The sequence below is a fragment of the Labrus bergylta genome, chromosome 15 (genome assembly GCF_963930695.1).
Source record: "Labrus bergylta chromosome 15, fLabBer1.1, whole genome shotgun sequence".
In the NCBI taxonomy this organism is placed as follows: domain Eukaryota; kingdom Metazoa; phylum Chordata; class Actinopteri; order Labriformes; family Labridae; genus Labrus; species Labrus bergylta.
Window position 1 is genome coordinate 17,564,151 of NC_089209.1, and position 20,002 is coordinate 17,584,152.

At 40.3% G+C, this 20,002-nt stretch overlaps 1 protein-coding gene across 2 annotated transcripts in view; it reads left to right on the forward strand.

The window, feature by feature from the left end:
• Positions 1–20,002, forward strand: part of LOC109982959 (MAM domain-containing glycosylphosphatidylinositol anchor protein 2) — a 189,012-nt gene that overhangs the window by 129,237 nt on the left and 39,773 nt on the right. For both annotated transcript variants that reach the window (XM_065963663.1, XM_065963664.1), the window contains exons 10-11: positions 6,735–7,007; positions 16,352–16,500. In XM_065963663.1, coding sequence (XP_065819735.1) covers positions 6,735–7,007; positions 16,352–16,500 — 422 coding nt within the window. The remainder of the gene's footprint in view (positions 1–6,734; positions 7,008–16,351; positions 16,501–20,002) is intronic.

Here is a 20,002-nt window from a genome sequence, read left to right on the forward strand (position 1 = left end):
CTTTGGTGTTGATAAATCAATCATTCTGCCATGTTCTCACTTCAGAGCAAGTTCTGCTCCCCGTCAGACTCTTGTTACTTATTAATAGTTGGCATCAAAGCCCGAGTTTAAATTGCAAAAACAATCCGTACTTGAGTTGTTGGCTTGCTGAGACATCATTTGAGTATATTTGAGACATGTGTTCATGTACTGTACACAGCAACGCGCAATATTGACTCTCTTACGTTCACTAAATACATAGACCTTTCCCCCTCTTTTCTCAGCTTGAATCTTAACTCCATTAACACAATTCAAGCCTGCTTTTGTTGTTTGCTTAGTACCACTGTTGGTATGCCCCCCTCCCTTCTTTTCCCTGGCCTGTCTCATTGTGTGTAAGCACAAGCCAATCCCTCTGAGATGCTTTTCTCGCCTGCGTTTCCAGGTCTCAGCCTGAGCTTGCCCGCCTTTGGTGGTGAGCCATGTGCAAAGCCGCGTTTAGTAACTTGATCAAGGGACCGAGGTACGGTCCTCGGAAGCAAAGAGCATTAAAGGCGTGAAGGAACGACTCTGGCAAGTCAACAGCTTTGATATGTAAAAACCTGCATCTTTTGGATGGCAGTGGCGACGCCAGGAGGAGAGGTAGAGGGAATGGAAGACGTCCGCCTATAAAGTAGTCACTCTAATAGAATTGCAAACGCCAAATCCCAAGCTGTGACACCCTAATGTTCTTAGTCAAACTGACTTGGCATGATCTCGAAGTTTGAGGGAAGGAACACAGAAACAGAGAGAAATAGAGAGAGGAAAGAGGTTTAAAGAGGTCCCCTGTCCTAGATACCACAGTCTGTCAAACTGAGAGTTATCAAGCTCTACTTCAGCACAGATGCACAGGAATCTTTTATCCGGGCTTCCCTTCTGTTCCTTCTCACATCAGCCATGGCACCTGCCTGATGCAACCATGCGATTGTCCCCCTGAGCGAGCAACTCCTCGCTATACCTGACATACATCAGGAAAGACACACCGGGATAAAGAGCTACTGTCTGTGCAAAAATAATGAGCAGAAATGCATGATTATTGTTTTAATTAATTTTCCTCTCTGCATCAAGAAGTCCTGCATTGCTGGCCCCCGAGGCCCACTCTAATGTGAATCGCATTAGAGCGATCCACATTAGCCTAACGCCTGCAAATTAATCTTTTGCATTACAGCAGGGCTCACACACACACTCACTACATTTGGGGATAAAATGTTCATAACCCTTCTTTTTTTTTTTGGGTGAAATAATGTTGAATTGATCAGCCGCATCAAATCCCACACCAGAAAAAGGTCAGTGAATATGTTGGTTGTAAACAGAGTCCTGCACACAGCTTAGCGGATCACCGGGCCACTCCTCACGCTGGAGAGTCTAAATTGATTATCTTTAATTATATGTTTAAGTTCATAAATTATCCCTAAGTTTTAATAACAATATGGTAATGCACATGATGCTCGAGTTCATTGTTTGATTGCAGAGGCTGCAGCGTGAGGGAAGGAGGGCTCGTTGATGCGGAGCAGTGTTCGCCTACATTATTTAACACAGGGACTCATTAGCAGTCATTGGAATCAGGGTTATCATTTCACATACTGTGTATCTCTCTTTGACTTCCTAATGAATGTTATTTCCTTCTATCAAGAATTGATATTGAAGCATATCCTACACAGATTATTCTCCCACAAGAAGGCTTTAGCTTCTATCTCAAAACAAGCCTTCTGTTTCTTTCATACTCCCACGTGCTGCTGCTGCAGGCTGCTGTGGGAAACACATGATGTGTTTCTGAATGGAGCTCTGGTGTGTCACATCTTAATGTAAAACTTGTCGACAGAAGTTTAATATGAGAAGGCTTCATTAAGGAGCAATGTCACTTCAAGCATAGAGCCATAAAAAGTAACTGAGTACAAACTTAACTGTAGTACTTGATAATATTTTAAGAGTGAGTGACCTAGGAGATAGGATAGGATGTGCTGTGTGCCGCTCTAAAACCTATTCATTGACTATGTGCTGCAAGTAACTAGAGCCTATTGGCGCTGAGATGAGGGTAGTGCGAGATTTCTCTTGCCGGTCTTAAGTAAAAAAAAAAAAAAAAAAAAAACCTACTTGGGCACAGTGCTCAATAATATCACCTCAGATCAGATCACTAACATTGCTAACTAACTGTGTCCCACTTTCATGTGCTACTTAAACATTGGAGAGCAATCTCTAGTTGGAGAAGAAATGTCCAACCGTTTGGGCGTTTGAAAAAAAACAGCAGAAATGTGTGTCATGTTTGTGAATTGGCTGTTGTATAGAGCTGCAGCTCCTGGATGGGCCTAAACTCCCCTGAATCCTGTTGGACCCTGAGGATTTTATGAACACTCACCCATTCCTTCTTTGCTACTAGTCTCCTCTCAGCAGCAGCAGCAGAAAGGTCAGGGCTTTGTACAGAATAGTCGACAGATAGAAAACTACTGCGTCAAAAAAGTAGCTCAAAATAATGTTTTCGGTCACCTAGCAACTTTCACTGTTGCTTTTTGCATATGTTCAGTTAGAAAGTGGTAAGAGACTCAAATAATTAGTTCAAGATATTTAAAATCCCTGTGTGCGAAACACTCCAGACTGCTAATACATATTTGTTTTACTTTTGCAATTTCAATATCAGAAAAGTTGAGGACAAATGGACATCTGGTTTTCTCCAACATACAAATGAAATGTAAGTTCAGGGAGATGATGTACAGTCATTTGGCAGTTTCATCCACATGCTGATATTTCTAGGAGCAATGTATTTCATGACAGTGCGATATTTTCTTCTCCTGTGGCATTTCCATTGAGAACAACTTAAAACTAACAGAATGATTGAAAGACTAAATTGACTCCTAATGTCACACAATAAACAGAGAATGGCAGTGTTCCTTCACAAACAGAGTAATCTGCATTGATTCAGTTGCTCAAGCTGTAAGCATTAGTAAATATAACTCTCCAGTTTGCCTTTGGATCTGGCAACATGATTGATTGCTACAAAAGTCAGGGAGGCCATTCTTGTTTTCCTTTTCCTCGAAGAGTGCTAAGAAATAATTTTCTCCAGAATGTTCACATTAAAAGTGTCCCTATACAGTCTGCCTGTATAAGGCAACCACCTGCAGTAACAAAATAAAATAAAATAGATAATTTTTTCTGACATCTTAACATCAACAGTGAGTATGGTAACGAGCACATAGGCATTCTGTTGTTTTCTGATTCTACATTACACTGCTAAAAATGAGTGCTGTTGTTTTGTGGTCAGACTGTATTTAGGTAGTTTTTCCGGCCATTATGTAAATACAAGCATTTTGAGGAAGTTTATTAGAAATCGTATTTATTATATTGCAGTGTATTGAGTGATGTCTTGAGAACATAGTTTTAATCCCAGGATTTGTGGAATTGAGCTTGTATAGCACTTTTCTAGTCTTCTGACTACTCAAAGCACTTTTAGACTGCAGGTCACTCCTACTCATTTACGCCCATTCACACACTGATTGTTGCCATATGAAGTGTCCATCAGTATTAACTATTCCCATTCATACATAATCATACACTGCTGAAGAAGCAGTGGGAGCAGATCCATCTTTGGGTGTCTTAACCACGCTGGACCAAGGACACATTGGACATTTGGCTGCAGGAGCTGGGGATTGAACCTTCCCGGGAGACGAGTGCAGAATATCCACAATTCACCCCTTATACGTGGAGTATTTTTAGATGCTTGTAATGGAAAATGGTAAAGTGTCAGCGGTATTTCTGCCACCACAGCCGCCCAGTGAGCCATGAGCTAACGCATTCTGATTTGCTTTCAGGAGAAAAGAGGATGAAAGAAAAACAAGAAAGACCAAACGCAACATCAAACCGTATGGAAGGAATGCCTTCACGTAAACACACTTCACGTGCCAATGCACCGAGTGTTTCAGTGTAATCTCATCTTGCAGGCTTGCCCATAGGAGTTGCATGTCCCTTTCTTGATGCACTCACCCGAAGCATGTGGATGGAAAATGTAACCCATCTCGACTGAAGCTGACGTTTATTGTAAAGCAGTCAAGCAGTATTCCAGAAATACAGCTCCACACAAATCTGACTGCTCTTCCACAAACACACATATGTGCATGTTTCCCACATGTATACCCTGGTCTTTGATCTGTCCTCCTCCCTGTAGATGGAGGCTCTATGGACTGTGGGGAAAAGGCCTCTGTGCTCTTAAGAGTTGTTTTTCAGCGAATTACTGTCAAGGAACCCACCTGTGACTGATGATGGATTACATCTCAGCCCGTGCTCAGGATTTTCCCTCAGCCTTTGACTTCCAGCAACTCTGAGCCCTCTATACGCCCTCGCTGCTACGCTAACCATGGCGGGTGCTGCTCAGGGAATATCAGACGGGGACCTTTTTTTCACTCCTTTCCCCTCCTGTTCACCAGGCAGCTGCTTCACATGAGACGTACGCTGGGGGAGATGAGGCATGTACCCTTGTCTAAAGGATGTTTTGGTTATATAAGAGATTTTTTTTTTCCATTTGCAGCAGACCCCAACCCTGTCTTCATTTGTCTTTCTCTGTCAATGGAAATGCACTTACTGCAATTTGGTCTAGTGCCACTCAGGGAGGCTGTGGAGCTGAGCTGTGATTCACAGCCACACACAAACCTACAATTTTAATGTGATAAGTAGAGATTCAGACCTTTCTCCTGCAGTCAGAGATAAGACATCGGGTCTTGGTAAAAGCCCAGGCAAGGCACATTTGAAGGAGGAACTGATTGCTCTTTCATTTAGATGAAAGCCACTTTACTCTCCACCTTGTGAAGAGCATCAGGTGAAGAAGGCAAACTTTTTTTTCCGCTTCCTTTCAGTTCAAACCCCTTGTTTACTTTTCTAGTCATTCCATGTGTTATGATTTGTTATTCCTCACACTTCAGCCAGTCATTATTCGATCTAATGGTGTGTCATTAATCAGAGAAGCTGCCGTGTTAAATCCACGTTTGTTGTTTGTGATCATTAGAATCGAGGAAGGGAGACTAAAATCCCTCTTTGGAGTGTTGTCTGTTGGTGTATTATTTTGCATATGCTATGATGTTAACAGCTTACATTTTGCCATAACAATGCCCTTCTCCACTGGCTGGTCTGAGGTTAACTCAATTATGCGCTGCAGAAAAACAAAATTAGCGTCTTTAAAAACAAGGCTGAATACTTCCTGGAAAGCAGACGTGCATGTGTTAGTCTCCTTGGAGAGATTACCCTTTTTTGCATCTTTACGTCACTTTAAAAAATGGCCTATTAAGATTCTAGATAATTACATTAATAGTGTTATCAAATGACATGCTGTAAATATGAATAAACTGCTCATTTATTTTCATATCCTATCAAATTTGGAAGCTCAGTAATTAGATTATACTACCGTGAGTGAATAATGTAGACGATTATGTTGCAGATTACAGTTTCAATCAGGTAACCGGTGATCTGTAGCATATTACATTTTTTAAATGTAACATCCCTAGCCCTGGCTGTACTGTAGCTTCCCGCCTCTCCTTTACTTTGCAGGAAATTATGCAAATTTCTGGCAATTAAGAAGCTCTGTGTCATTGTGTCTCTTCTCCTCAGCAGTCACTGTAGTTTCTCGACTTTTGTCAAACATCTGTACGAGCATGACAAGAGCAGAGAAGGGGGGGAAATTATTCATCATAGTTTCAGAAGTAGCATGTGCAAGCACTTACACGCATCTTGTCCTCATAAAACAAATACTGCACTCACGTTTTGTCGCCACGCATGTACATCGCATCTAGCACACATTTTACACTTGACTAACATCTAAAAAAAACTCCTACATGCAGCGGGAGTGTCTGGGTTGCACGGAGGTCGTATGCAGCCCCCCACTTTACACTGAGATGACAGGCTGAATAATTCAGCAGCAGTTAGTCTGCGTGGGAAAAGGTGGCGCCTATAAGATACTCAAATACGTTATTAATTTCCATTTTGAAAGTGTGTGCTGCACTTCATCATGCTGTTACCCATTTTCTGTGAAGCGTGACTGATTTCGCTCGGAATATTGTTCCAAGTTACCTGTTAAATTGATCTTCCTGCGTGCATTGCCACTCTCCCTGCAATTGTTTCCGCACGCCATTTTTCATTAGTGGCTGAGCTGTATCGACTTTGTGCTTTTGATTGTTTTAGAGTTATTTCAAATGTTTTGACTGCACATGAATATCTAACCCATTTCTCCCTGCTAACCCCCTCTTATTCATGTTACAACTAGAGACTACCTCTCTTCTGCTTCTCTCTCTGTCGTTGTCTGTGCTTAATGTCAACATGTGTTGCACAAGCTTTGTTATTTCCTTCCAAATTTGTCTTTTTCAGGCTGTGGGTGAGCTTCTTTGCTCAGAGCCTTTTTCCTTTTTCATCACTTTCATAACACGTCCTTGTCTAAATTTTGAACTTTTCTTGTTTATTCATCACATACCTTACTCTTCTAGACTCAATATTTTGGGCTTTCTTCTTTATCCTCCAGATATTCTCACTGCGAGGTCAGATATGAACTCGTCTGACCGAGAAAGCTCTTGCCTGAATGGCAGCTGTCTTGTTCCGATTTCAGCAAAACCTTCCTCCTACTCTTTCTCTTTTTCTCCTTTTTGTCCTCCTTATCCAGACATTCTTTCATACACATCTTTGACACACTAGTCTGTCCTTAACAAAAGTCAGCTGAACCTATCTGATTCTGTCCGTCTCCCACGCAGATCCCCCGACTGTGGAGCCGGTTTTCATGGAGATGCGGCAGGGCTTAGGTAGGCCTGTGGTGATGACCTGCAGGGTGCTGCGAGCCCACCCTTCCCGTGTGCTGAGGTTTGAGTGGCTTCTATCCAACCGACTGCTCCATGCCGGGGCATTCGATGCCCAAAGAGATGAGACGGAGTACACCATCCGCAACCTGAATAGAGACGGGTGGGGTGAATACACCTGTAATGTCATCAACGAGGCAGGAGCAGGAAAATGCACCTTCCAGGTTACAGGTAAGAAGTGCTTATCTTTAAAGATTTGTGTCTGTCATGCTTTTAAACTGCTTTTAAACTGAAATGTACTGGTATTCATGGTAGAAGAGCCCTTTGAACCATGCTCCTTATTTTGACTAGATTGTATCAAATTGGTACGGTATCTCGATCTCTTTTTTTTTTTTGATTGGTAGAATTCAAACACAACCCCTGAGGACAGAACAGGCTCTTAGCTGAAAGAATGGTTTGTCTGCAAAGGAGTTAGTTTTCAGGTCGTAAAATATCTGAAGCTTGAATATGGAGGATTTCAACTTAATGAACCTAAAATACATAAATTGAACATGTTTTGACCTGTGGAAATAGTTGTTTGGAGCATGCAACCTTTGGAAATATCCCCCAATACATAAGAACATGTTCAGAAGGTTGAACACTGACCCTGAGAGGATAGAAAAGACATGCAGACTTACAGATGAAATTTTAGGTCAAGCTAACTCTGGTACAACACATTGAAGGCCACATTCATGTTAAATATAACACATATTCCCTTACCACAAAGGATAAAATAATAATAAAATAAACATAGGAAACATAAACAATCCCGAAACTAGCCCTCTGCCCCCCTTAGCTAATGACGCTTTGCTTGTAAACGATTCTGTTCTTGAATAAGTAAAATATCAAATATACAACATTGAGGATAAAGATCATTGAGGCAGAATATTCACTTAATCATTCTTATTCTTTTTTTTTAAACCAATAGTTCATCCACATTTTGTTGGCTATCCTCAATGGTGCAATGTTTCAAGCTAAATGACTACTGTTGCTTAATGTTATATCTACAGGAGCAAGCTGCTGTAGCAAAATAAGATCAATCAAGCTCCATGAGTTTATTTACTGGCACTTTTTTTTCACACTCACTTGTACTGTAATTGTTTTTAAAACATGGACACTGTAAGATCATCTCTTTGTCAAAAACGGAGGCTCTAGCTGCATGTCCCAGAGAAAAAGTCCTCGGTCAGTGATGGACTCCCTTAAATCTGCCAGATTAACAACATGTTTTTTCTTACCTGTTACACCGACCCCACCCCCCCCACCCCTCCAAATAAGATGGGGTTCTGTGTGTTGAGCTAATAGTTACTGTAGCAGGATATGCTAAGACATGGACACATTGTTTTGCACTTGTGTTTTTAGTTTTAGACTTTATAAAGAATCTTCCTTCCTCTTTGGCACACTTAAGTGGTTTAAATGGACTGTCAGCGTGTTTCATTCACCTCGATGCTGTGTTTGATGGAAAACCGTTTATCTGTCATGAATCTACGTCCTGTAACGGTTCTGTCAGTTTGCAGTCAAGCTGGTAATTTGATTGTTTCACTATGAATATTTTAGACAGGTGAAATTGGCTCCTTAAAAAATAACAGTCCTTGTCACATTATGTTTTCAGGGATGTCTGTGTACGCTGGACAATTAATTTAAAAGAAGAATGAAAGAAAGAATGACTTCTCTGTCAATGTGAATTGGACATGTCAATCAGCTTCTTCATTATCTTGCATGTCGGATAACCATCACTTAACACCTAAGGTTATTTTTTAGATGCTGGCTTTTTTTTTTTCATATAGGGTTAGAAGTGTCCATCTCCTGGTTGGTTGTTATGACAGCATCAAATGAGTTTGGCTGTGCTGAGTGACCGCAGGAACTCTGTCCAAGGTTTCAATCTCCTAGACCTCCCATTAGAGACGGGAGCTGCAGGGTCATCGGAGGAGTATTTGTCACTTTGATCTCCTGCCACTTAGGTTGCTCTCCTCTTTGAGTTTGCTCCATCTATTGCTGTCTTCTATGGTATCTTTGCTCCACACAATATTTTCATCTCCTGTTTTGCTTTGACAATTTTTCCTTTCCCTCGTTCTTTCCATTTCTCATTTAAACGTCTCTCCATCATCATCCCTCTAAAGATGGACACCACTCCTTGTGTGTGTCATAAATCAGTCCTCTCTGGCTGAAACAGGTAGAGCTGAGAGACAGCAGCAGATAGCCTCCTCCAGCCATTTGTTTTGCTCAACAGGGCTGGGGTTTTACTCTCGCTCCTTCAACCTCCACTCCTCTTCCTTCCCTTTCATCCTCCCTCCCTCTCTCTCTCTCTCCCTCTCTCTCTCTCTCTACTGCCGTCGCTTCATTCCTCCCTCTCCCAATGTTCCAGATTCCCACCATCTGGACTCAGTGGTTGCCAAAGGTATAGAGGCTCTTTTAGTAACCCCCTGAGTGCAGGAGCATGGTGCAGAAAATCCACTTTGGTTCCTCCCATCATCCATGAAATGTGGCGTGCCCTCTTCCCTTAATTCCAGCCCTTTTTCTTGAATTTCTTCGTATCCTTTTTTTAACCAGAAATTCAAATGCTACAATATGAGACCAATTTGGGTCAGTCGTGCGTCTGAAATAATAATCCAATCACAGCTGTATCTCTATGTCTCTGCTCATGAAATATTAGTTATAACTCATGCAAGAGGGTAATACTATGGTTTGCTAACTTTACAAAGTGAAGACAGGTTACATGCTATGAACATATCAGTCTTCTGCATTGGCCTGAAGCCATGGTTGCTCAATTAAACCTACAGATCAGGTCAACATACCAAGCAAAACATACATGTTGCCATGCTGACAGACACATGCAAACAGGCCAAGGCCAGACATCGCTTGTTCTTTGGCGTAAAAAATGGGACTGTGCCATGGGAGCGTGTGTGTGCATGTGCATGGATGCTCATGTGCCAAGCCATTGGGACATCTGTGGACACAGTGAGTTGGCTCTGATGGCCAAGTTGGCCATTAAATCGTGCCAGGGGAGAGACCCCTCAGAGGGTTGTAATGTGTACCGCTAAGCCTTGGCTCGGGGTCTCTGTCAGGAAAAAACACAAGTTTTGAACAAAACGCTGAAACCATGCTGTTCTGAAGGGTTATAGTTAAGAGACGGAGAGGAAGAGTTCTTCTCTGTGTGTGCTGCTTTTATTCACTGAATCAATTCCAGTCTGATGCTGTCCGTGTTTCATGCACAAGTCTCCATGTACGGTACATCCTGTCCTCAAGCTGCAAATGTGTACTGATGAAGCAGTGATAGGGTGAAGCTCAGGTTACACAATGCACATTATGTGTGATTAAAAGGCATATTCCATCCATTTAGAGTTTGATTTCATAATTATAGATTTGATGTCACTACACCACTAATGCCCTGGGTCCTACAAATCCCATAATGCAACTCAGTAGCTTCTTTACACAAACCTCTCTATTCACCCCAACCTACTACAATTTATCTTAAAAGTAATGTGAGTTTTTAAAATCACTGGAATTCTTCTTTAAGGGTGGTATATTTTGTAATTACAAGGAAACTTACATTTATAATAAACACAGCCATGCTGCACCACTAACTCCAACTTCTTCCTCCCTCTTTCATGTGAGTGACATGTCTGCATTCATCCTGCAGTTTTGTTAGATCTCCTGAATTTGCAGAGAAAGTGCAAACAGGGATTCTCATTTCTCCAACATTTAATTCCTCTCTCTGGCATCGTGTCATGAATTAGTTGACAAGAATAAGTAAATTCTCAGAGACTATGTCCAGACATTCATTCTCTGCATATTGCAGATTCTTCATAATGATCTCCTTGTATGCTCCAAGTCCCTCTTTTTGCTGTGGCAATTGTTCCTAATGACGCAAGAATCACCATAAATTGTCTGAAATTAGATATCTGTATATGTTTTAGGAGGAAAATATGTTAATCTTAGTGAGACACCCACACACACTCTCGCAATCTTATTAAGCCTCATTTGCACTCGGTCTATTTTAATGCACTATTATTTAATCCATCATCAGTTTGGAGAAATGATTTTCTCAGCCACGTTTATTTTTTGCATGTTTGTTTGGCTCTTTGAGGTGTTTTTGGATGAGCCTCCAGGGTATGTTTTGAGCTACAGTAGTACAATCAGATATTTTGTGCGTTAATGTTATTTTTGTCTTCATTATATAAAAAATGTATCTTCAAGTAAAAGAAAACACCCTTACTTGGTTTTGCCTTCAAACCTGCATATTGCGCTCTCTCTCTCTCTCTCTCTCTCTCTCTGGGTTTTAAAAACATCACTTCAGGTCTTAAACAAACCTTTGTTGCTTTGCTCTGAGTTCTAGAAGTGTTTTTTTTTGTAACAAAACTCTCTGGCTTTATGTCTGTGTCATGTTCATCAGACTCTTAACCTCTTTGGTGCAGGAAATGGGGAATGATGTTGAATACCTTCTGCAGCTCAAAGAGACACCCTGACATTGATGGATCCTGTCTGCAGTAATGGCTCACATTATGTGATCAGAGTAATAAGACAGCGTATGAATAATGTTACCTGTGACCACACTGAGAGTCAGACAATCTATTCTGCCCATTTTTCTGTCCCTTTTTTTGTTTTCTGACCTATTTTCTGCGTCTTTTATATCAATAAGCTATTACACTATTAGAGCAGCCTTCAATTTACTCTGACCAAGAAAAAATTAGGAGTCACAGTGGGTCAAAGGAAACTCAATTCATCCCAGTTTTTATGATCAACTTTTCAAAATCTTTCTGGGTTTTTTTTTCCCCTCCTTTGTTCAAGTGGGTTATGGGGGAGGGAGGAAGTTGAGAATCCGCTGAATAGTAAAAGTGGAAGTGACTTATTACAAGTTAAATGGCATTTCCCTCAGAGAGAAAAAAAAAACCACAGAGAGATTTCATCCTCTATCCCAGAAGGCCACAACCAAGCAATTACCACCCAGTCTTCTAATGCCTCTAATGTCTTTTCCCTACAGTCAGTTAGCTGTTCGTGCCGTGGTGTTGGTTTTGTCTCGGCCAGATGTGCATACATATGCAAGCATCGTTTGTGCCACAACGGCCTACATCACACATGAGCACGGCACCATATAGCAGCCCTCAGCATATGGTGGGACAAAGTGTTTTCCTGATGAAGAAAACATGCTCATAAAACCTTAAAATATGAAACTGAAGTCTGCAAACAAGGTCAACTTCTCGCCTCAAGGTTTCCTTTGCTGAGCTGTTGTGAGTCATTGCATTGGTTCTGCTGTTATAAACAGGATTTAAAAAAAAAAAAAAAATCAATTAAGCCGTCTCTACTCCATGTTTGATGTCTCCCACCCAGGGTTAACTGTTTCAAGCAGTGTAAGTGGGTTAGATAATATAATATGCTGCATCACATGAAATGAAATGGATTATTAGGACTGAGGGACATTCTGCTATAAATGTTACATTACATATTGGAATAAGGACAATTCACTTGTGAGGTCACGACAATATCAATACTTTGACTACATTTAGGTTCAAAAGTCTTTTCAAAATAAGACAGCATTAATGCAAAAATGAATGTAGTGTCTTATTGACCTCTTATGGCACAAAGCGCACTTGTATGAATCCAATTCCTTTGGTCATGTGTTCCTTAAGCACTCTAGACTACTTATCAAAGCATACTTTTTGATTTTGCTGTACTTTTAATTATAGCCTCATTATATTTATATCAGTCTCATTGTGCTGTGCAGGATGAATTGTATAAACAAAGCTGGCAGCATCTGCCAGGCTGGCTGACGTAACAGTTACTGTACAGTGTGCTGTAAACACAGCTGGCTCTATACAGCCAAACTCTGCCAAGTGAGGTGCAGACAATGTTTATTCTAGTTTTTGTGTTTGTGTGTGCTGGGAAATATGTTTATCTAGTCCTATTAGCATATGAGTGAGCAATGGAGGTAGTTTTCTTTTTGTGTGAAAGAGTCTTGATTACAAAACAGGAAGAATTCTGGTGCATTTATCATCCTGAGGTTTTTTAGATGCATCTACTACCTCTGCATTGTTTATCATATCAAAAGTATTGTTCTCACTTCGGTTGTTTTTCTTTTAATTCATTTTTTGTTGCTGTTGCTTTTTCTGGGTTTTTTCTATGTACACAGAGATCTGCATTGGTCGGCACAAAGCATCCTTAACCTGAACTGTTATACTAAAATGGGAATGAAAACTTCCCTAATTGTTTATTTCAATAAATTATTACGGACATCTATTAGAAATGATCAAACCAGTGAGATTATTCTTACCGTCTCACTGCTTCTGTTTTCTTTAAATTTGAGCTATTATACCTAAGTGTCTGATTTTACATGTTAACTTAACTAGCTGCAATGAAAAAAAAGACATGACGGAATCATCCACCATATGTTTCTCTTGTCTATACTTACATCAACATCCAAAAGTGTTTGCCTCATCGTTTTATGTTGAGGTATAGATTTGATCTTAAGACAAGCTTTCAGCTCTTTAGGAAATTTTAATAACTTAAATGTTGGTTTGACACGCTCTGTCTTTTAAAAAAAAATATCTAAACATTGTCACACCAAAAAAAGTTTTAAAGGTCACATATTAATACACTTCAACATGTTTTTCAAACACTATGCGTCCCTAGTCTGTCTACAAACTCTCCAATATGAGAAAATTAAATCCTCTCCACTTTTCAGAAAATGCGTGCTCAAACAGGCCCTTTGGAGATTTCCCTTTGTGACATCACAAAGGGTAGTAACCTCTCCTCCAGGTGGGTGACACTCCCACAGGTAGGTGTTTGTTGTGCCCTCTGAGTCTTTACAGTGCCTTTCCACTGTTAACAAAAAGGCATGTTGCAAGAAAGCCCAAGCCACCCAAGCCCTTCCAGAGGGACATTTTTTGCATTTAAACAGCCTGTTCTGAGCAGGGCTGAAATAGAGGCGTTTATAGGCATGATAAAATACAGGATTAGAGTGGATTAATAACAAGAAACTTCTCAGGCATGTTTTGGGAGCTCTGAGGCTTATTTAAACTTGTTGAAAAGGAGTATAATATGTGACAAAATTAAGATGGAGTTGAAGATGGAGCTTGTAGCCTATATATCATAACCATAATAAGCAAAGATTTAAGACCAGTCATCATGTGAACTTACAACCTTCAAGTCCCAGGTTATCGTTTTTATCCTCCCCTGAGTATCGTAACACATAATCAAATTAAAGGCAATTGAATAGATCAAGGACCTAAACACGCCAAGACTGAGGAGGGATATTCCCAGGAGAACAGTAACCCTGTTTACAAATAATTACACCATTACAATGAATCAGTGACACAAACTTATTTGACAGATTTATGTAATTGCATGACATACATCAACCACTTGCTGCATCTCCACACAGGTATATAACATATTGATGTTACTATTGTTCCAGCCAGCAAAAGCAAGTCTTCTGTCATTTCAATAGCTATTACAGTCATCAGCCCTGGATGTTGTTATCCATCAATAAACATGCCTTAGACTGGTTAGATTCTTGTTATTTGCACTGAAGGTCATCCTGTAAGCTTGTTTCTAGATCTTGATTAAAACTCAGGGTTCTGCCAGCTCCTGCCTCAGCTGTCAGAAATCTGCTTTAAAAGAGTGACTGCAAAGCTGGAAACTTGAAAGATTCATTCAGCTCACGCCAGGATCGCTGTAGAAAAAGAAATCCTCAACAGTATCAAACAAAGCAAATCATGTTTTTTTAAAGAAAAGCTTTCAGAGGATGCGTGTGTGTGTTTCTAAAAAAGACGAGCACAGGCTGTTTGAAATAATTTCTACTGAGGGGGCGATTTGAGTTTACAGGCATCTCAGGTAGGATCTGCCATCATGCTTTAGATAGTCGTCACATTCAAGAGACATAAAACTGTCTGGTACAGGCTTTGATTCAATACAAGTGAAGCACTATTCCTCAGATCATATAAGATACATCTTTAATGATCCTATAGAAAGAATGGACATACAAGACCAACACACAGAATGAATAAAAACTAGAGCAAACAGAAGATACATACATGATGATGAAACATACTGAACATCTTTGTCATGCTAATCCAGATCTCTTTTAGGCTTTAAGGCTCCATATGTAAGCAGATAAAAGATTTACAAGTTTATATTTACCATAAAATATTAAAGAATACATGCACGGTGTGAAAAATCAAACACTGCTGCAGAGCAGAGCTTCTCTGAAACGCACACAGACCTACTTTAATTCTACATGAGTAAGAATTCTTACACATTTCACTTGATAATAATACAACTCTATCTACACTGACCTTTTAGAATAAAACATGAAATTTATTCCATTTGCATGTGTTTACCATTCACGTTCCCTCTGACTTTAATGCTGTGAATTCATGCAAATGGTTTAAGATGAACTTTTCTGAGTCTGCCTTATGATTCACTCTGCAAATATAACAGTGTCAGTGTGTTGAAATCAACAGGTAAAATGTACGGTCATTTGGGGCACTGGTTAGCCTAGCGGTTATGTATAGAGACTACAGTCTTAGTGGCACAGTCATGGATTCAACCTCGGCTTTTTGCTGCATGTCAACAAAGGGCCAAAATATCTTCTTACCTGGCAGGGGAGATACCATGATCAAGAAGGTGGTTCACCATGGCGAGGCCCGGCCATTGCGAGCTGACGTATGCAAATTCCCCTATCTATCTGATCTCTTCGATCTGTCTGTCTGTCTGTCTGTCTGTCTATATATCTATCTATCTATCATCAGCTATCTTATCTAATGAAGGCATATATGGATATATATGTTTCAAGAACTGGGTACTTGTGGCAAGTACTACTTAGTGTGTTAAAGCTACCGTATAATGTGTTCTACACTGCCTGTGAGTTTCTTACTATAGTCCTGCATTGTGTCGTAGATCAAACTTTAAACATGACATCTTGCTATATAAACTTGTTGCTACAAAAGTACATGTATTTTTTTTTACAATTTACTGTGAAAAAACAGCTTGTGCCTTCTTAAATATGTATCAGTATTAGGCAAACAGGTACAATCACTGTTTTAATGTAGAATGAATGAGTCATTTTCACAAGGTAACTGGTTTGGTGGGGCACCAGTTTAGCTCAGTTGCTGGTGCAGGAACCCCATAAACAGAGGCTACATTCCTTTACCGACCTCCCACAGGTTCAATTCCTGGCCTCAGCCCTTTGACGCACATCTACTCCAAGCTTTCCGACATATATTTGCTTCTCTCTCTAGCTGTCACATCAATAAAGGCAAATAGGCCAAAAAAGGAACAATCTATGGATTGGCATTCTCTTTGGAGGAAAATATTTAGTAAGAAATGTTAACAGAAATAAAGGGAATAGTTTGTTTTATTCATTAGAAACAAAAAAGATATGCACAGTTTGAAAGAAAATTATGACTGAAAACAAATATACAGGAGTTGACACAGCTTAGTGAGATACAGGCATTTTTAAATTCTATAATGTTGCCTGTACAATTTGTGCTTTCTGTATTTTCTTCAAGCGTTCATATATTTTCAATCTGCTTTCTCTCCAGGCAAGGCCTACCCTCCAGAGTTCTACTACGACACTTACAGCCCTCTGTGGCAGAACAGACCCAGAGTCTATGGCTTCAAGCTGCAGTGGACCCAGATGAACCCCAACGCTGTGGACCGCATTGTGGCCTACAGACTGGGCATCCGACAGGTAGGAAGACTTAGAGATAACTGTCTTGTGCTTTCTAATCTACTTTTATTCTATTTTTAACCTATTGGTGCCACATTTTAGTTCTCCTTACATTGAGACGTCTATTTTCAATGTGCTGTTATTACAGCCTCAAGAAATGTTTGCTTCTGGTGAAATAACGTTGAGTCATTGCTATTGGTCAGACTGTTTTCTACTGTTGTTTGATGATGCCGCCACGTGGTATGACAAACCTCTGTTATTGCCAATGTAAGCAGGCGATAAAGAATGTTCACAGCGAGCTCTTGTTTGTTGTATTCCATTTGACAGCACCAAATCTTATGCTGCTTTTCACTGACTGCCTTTTTCTGCAGTTTTTGAGGGTTGGAACGAGCCAGTATGGGCCATTGCAGAATGAATAAGAAACCGTCAGGGGAATTGGTTTCAGTAAGTTCTTAGGTTATCATGATTTGCACATGTCTTTGCTCTCACTCAGAGGCTCAGTCAGAGGAGAGGAAGGGAACCCCGCAGAGGGAAAGTGCAAGAAAAGCTCCTGTTTTTTGCTGCTTCTCAAGTAAACTCCGCAGATGACAGGCTGGCAGCGTTGATGGATGGCATGGTTACAGTTTCTCTCTTTGGCAATCAATGTTTACCTTCCTCTCTTTCTCTCCCCATGGCAGTGTACAACACTTTGGCCTTAAAGAGTTTTTATTTACAGTAGCAGGTGTTGCACCACCTTCAGTTTATATAAAGTTTGAGATATTGAATTGGCTCCTTGAACGCCACAGATGTTCGGGTTAACATTGCTTTGCTTTGGCTTCAATTCGAGAGCTTGTTGGAAAAAAATAAAGCATGTATTAAAAAAAGAAAATAGTGCATACTGCGGTGCTTAATCTTTCTCAGCTCTGCTCAGAAGTAGCGAGCGTATCCTGACAGTTGTTTGCAATGAATAATATAATTTAATGTTTGTTTCACACTACATCCACAAGGAATTGAAGCCTGAAAACACATTCTGCACCAGTTCTGTTTGTGTAGCGCAATGATTTTTCTGTCAACCATCTCAGTTGGTCTGTTTGGTAATAAATGATTTTGTGCCTGCAGAGCCCATGTTCCAGCTTGCCAGGCGTTTGAATAAAAACCTGCCAGGACTATACATTGTTTCACCCTTTTTTTTTGGCAATAGTCCTGCGTACATCTGTGCTTAAACAGACTCACAGTCATTCAGGAATCTCATTAACTCTTCAACCTTTTCTCCATTTGTTTATTAAAAATGAGCACGTCACTCCTGCAGTCTGTTTTTGCACACAATCAGTGTACAAGCAAATTAATTTCTCTCCACCTTCTTGCCTTGATATCTCAAGAGGGTACACACTGTGACCATTATTTTCTTCCTGCCGGGCATAACAACCAATCTTCCATTGTCTCAGTTGAAAGAGATTCTTCACTGTAGGGAAGATTTTGAGACTTTTTCCACAGGATTGACTACACACCAACCTTATGTGATTGATTGACTCTGCTTTGAGTATTGATTTGGACTGGTGATAAGAGGTGTGAAATGCCTTTTAGGTATGAAGCATTGGAACCAGAGAGGGAGTGAGAAAATAAGACACAAAAATAAGTAGAGTAAAGGTTTCTTTTGTTAATAAATAAATGCAGCTGGCCTTTCTTGTAAGGAGAGGTACAGTAAAGAAGGTTTCGGCACATTGACTACACCGCTTTGATCTATTCATAGATCCAGCAGCAGCTCCCAGAGAATTATTATAATTTTCTCTCCCTACTTTTGAATTAATACTAAGGGCTGATAGAGTGTGTGCCTCTGTAATGGATTGCTTTGTGTTATCGTCCAGTGCTCTCCTGAGAGACAGTCTTGCTGAAGGGGAAACGGGAATGAAGCTCGAGCTGAAAGGCATGCACGGGCGAGAATCATAGAACACAAATCACGGCACCTGTCAGGGATTCAATGGAAAGGGGTGACATCTGGCCTTGTTTTGATACCTTAGCTGGCTACTTCCAAACCCTCTTCTGCTGTCCACAAGCTTGATTACCCTTCTCCAACCTCTGGAAGATAGCTTTTCCAATCTATATATCCAGCCACCTCAGAACTGCTTCTTCAGTCTTCCTCTTCCTCCTTTGCTCTCTTTCAATTGATCTGTCAAGTCAGTGTGTGCTGGCAGATCAATAGGAGCCATACTAATTACACATAGGCAATCTACAGTAGATCAAGCCGTGGGCAACATTACATCACTCTGATAATTAATTATTTTCTTTCTGATTCAGCTATCACTTTGATCAATCCTGCTGTTTTTCAAATTTGCCATAAAAATCCCCAACTGCTGCTGCAATCAAAGGAAATGAAATCGATATGGCGCACTGCCTCTGTGGGGAAAATGTGGGGAATGAAAGGTAATGGGATGTAAACAGAAACCTTAATTGAGCGCAGAAGCAGGGTTTTAGTGAGCGTTAATGACAATCAAAACAAAAGTGCCAAATCTATAAGCCTATAAGTATGTGTACGATCAAAAACATCTTTTAAGATTTTTTTCTTCCCTCAATTAAAATTCACATTCAATCTGATTTGCATTTTTAAGCTCAATTATTATTTTTTCATGTTCATGAAATTGATTTTTTTTTTTTGCTTCTACTTGTTGTTAGAGCTTGAGGAAGTGTTTGCCAAGACCAGCATTTAAGGCCTCCATCTGCCGAGAGCTTTGGGACACAAAAACAAACCCTCTCACACACACACACACACACACACACACACACACACACACACATCCCCCATTAGATATAATTTTCCAAATCATTTTTTCCAAAGAATTCAGCTACATCTTACTTGCACATCTTATACCATGGTCTGGGTGAAAACCGCTTTCTGAATGGCTGAGTAGTGTCAGTTCACGATAGAGAATTGGAAACCTTTTAATAGTTCCAGTAAGTAACTCTCCGTTCACTGTTCAAAACAAATGTGCTGACAACATACAGAATGTGCATGTATTTAAATTGAGTAACCGGAGCAACAAAGCCTCTGATGTATCCCAGCCTACCTGGCTTCACCCCCTGCAGAAGTAGAGTTTTTCTGTGGCTCATTGCACATACATGTTGGATCATAAAAGCTATATTACAACAACAGACAGTAGAATTGGCCATCAGAAAGTTGAAGCACAGTTTAATTCAGTGAATAAGAGTCTCCTCTCTTCATGACAATCTGCTGTCCAAAAATGTTGGTGTACTATTTTACTTCCAACCTGTTTTCATTTTTATGTTACCGTGGTTACCTACCTCTGTTAGACATCCGCGTCTTAAGAAAACATTAGGTAAAAACTAGTCATTGACGTGTTTTTGTTCTTAAGCACATTGAAACAGGTTTATTTTGGGGCTTTGTATGCCTTTATTTAGACGGGACAGTGGACAGAGTCAGAAATCGAGGAGAGAGCGAGTGGGGAATGACCTGCAGGAAAGGAGCTACAGATTGGATTCGAACAAGAGGCCGCCCACTTGAAGGACTTACTGTACATAACCACTAGGC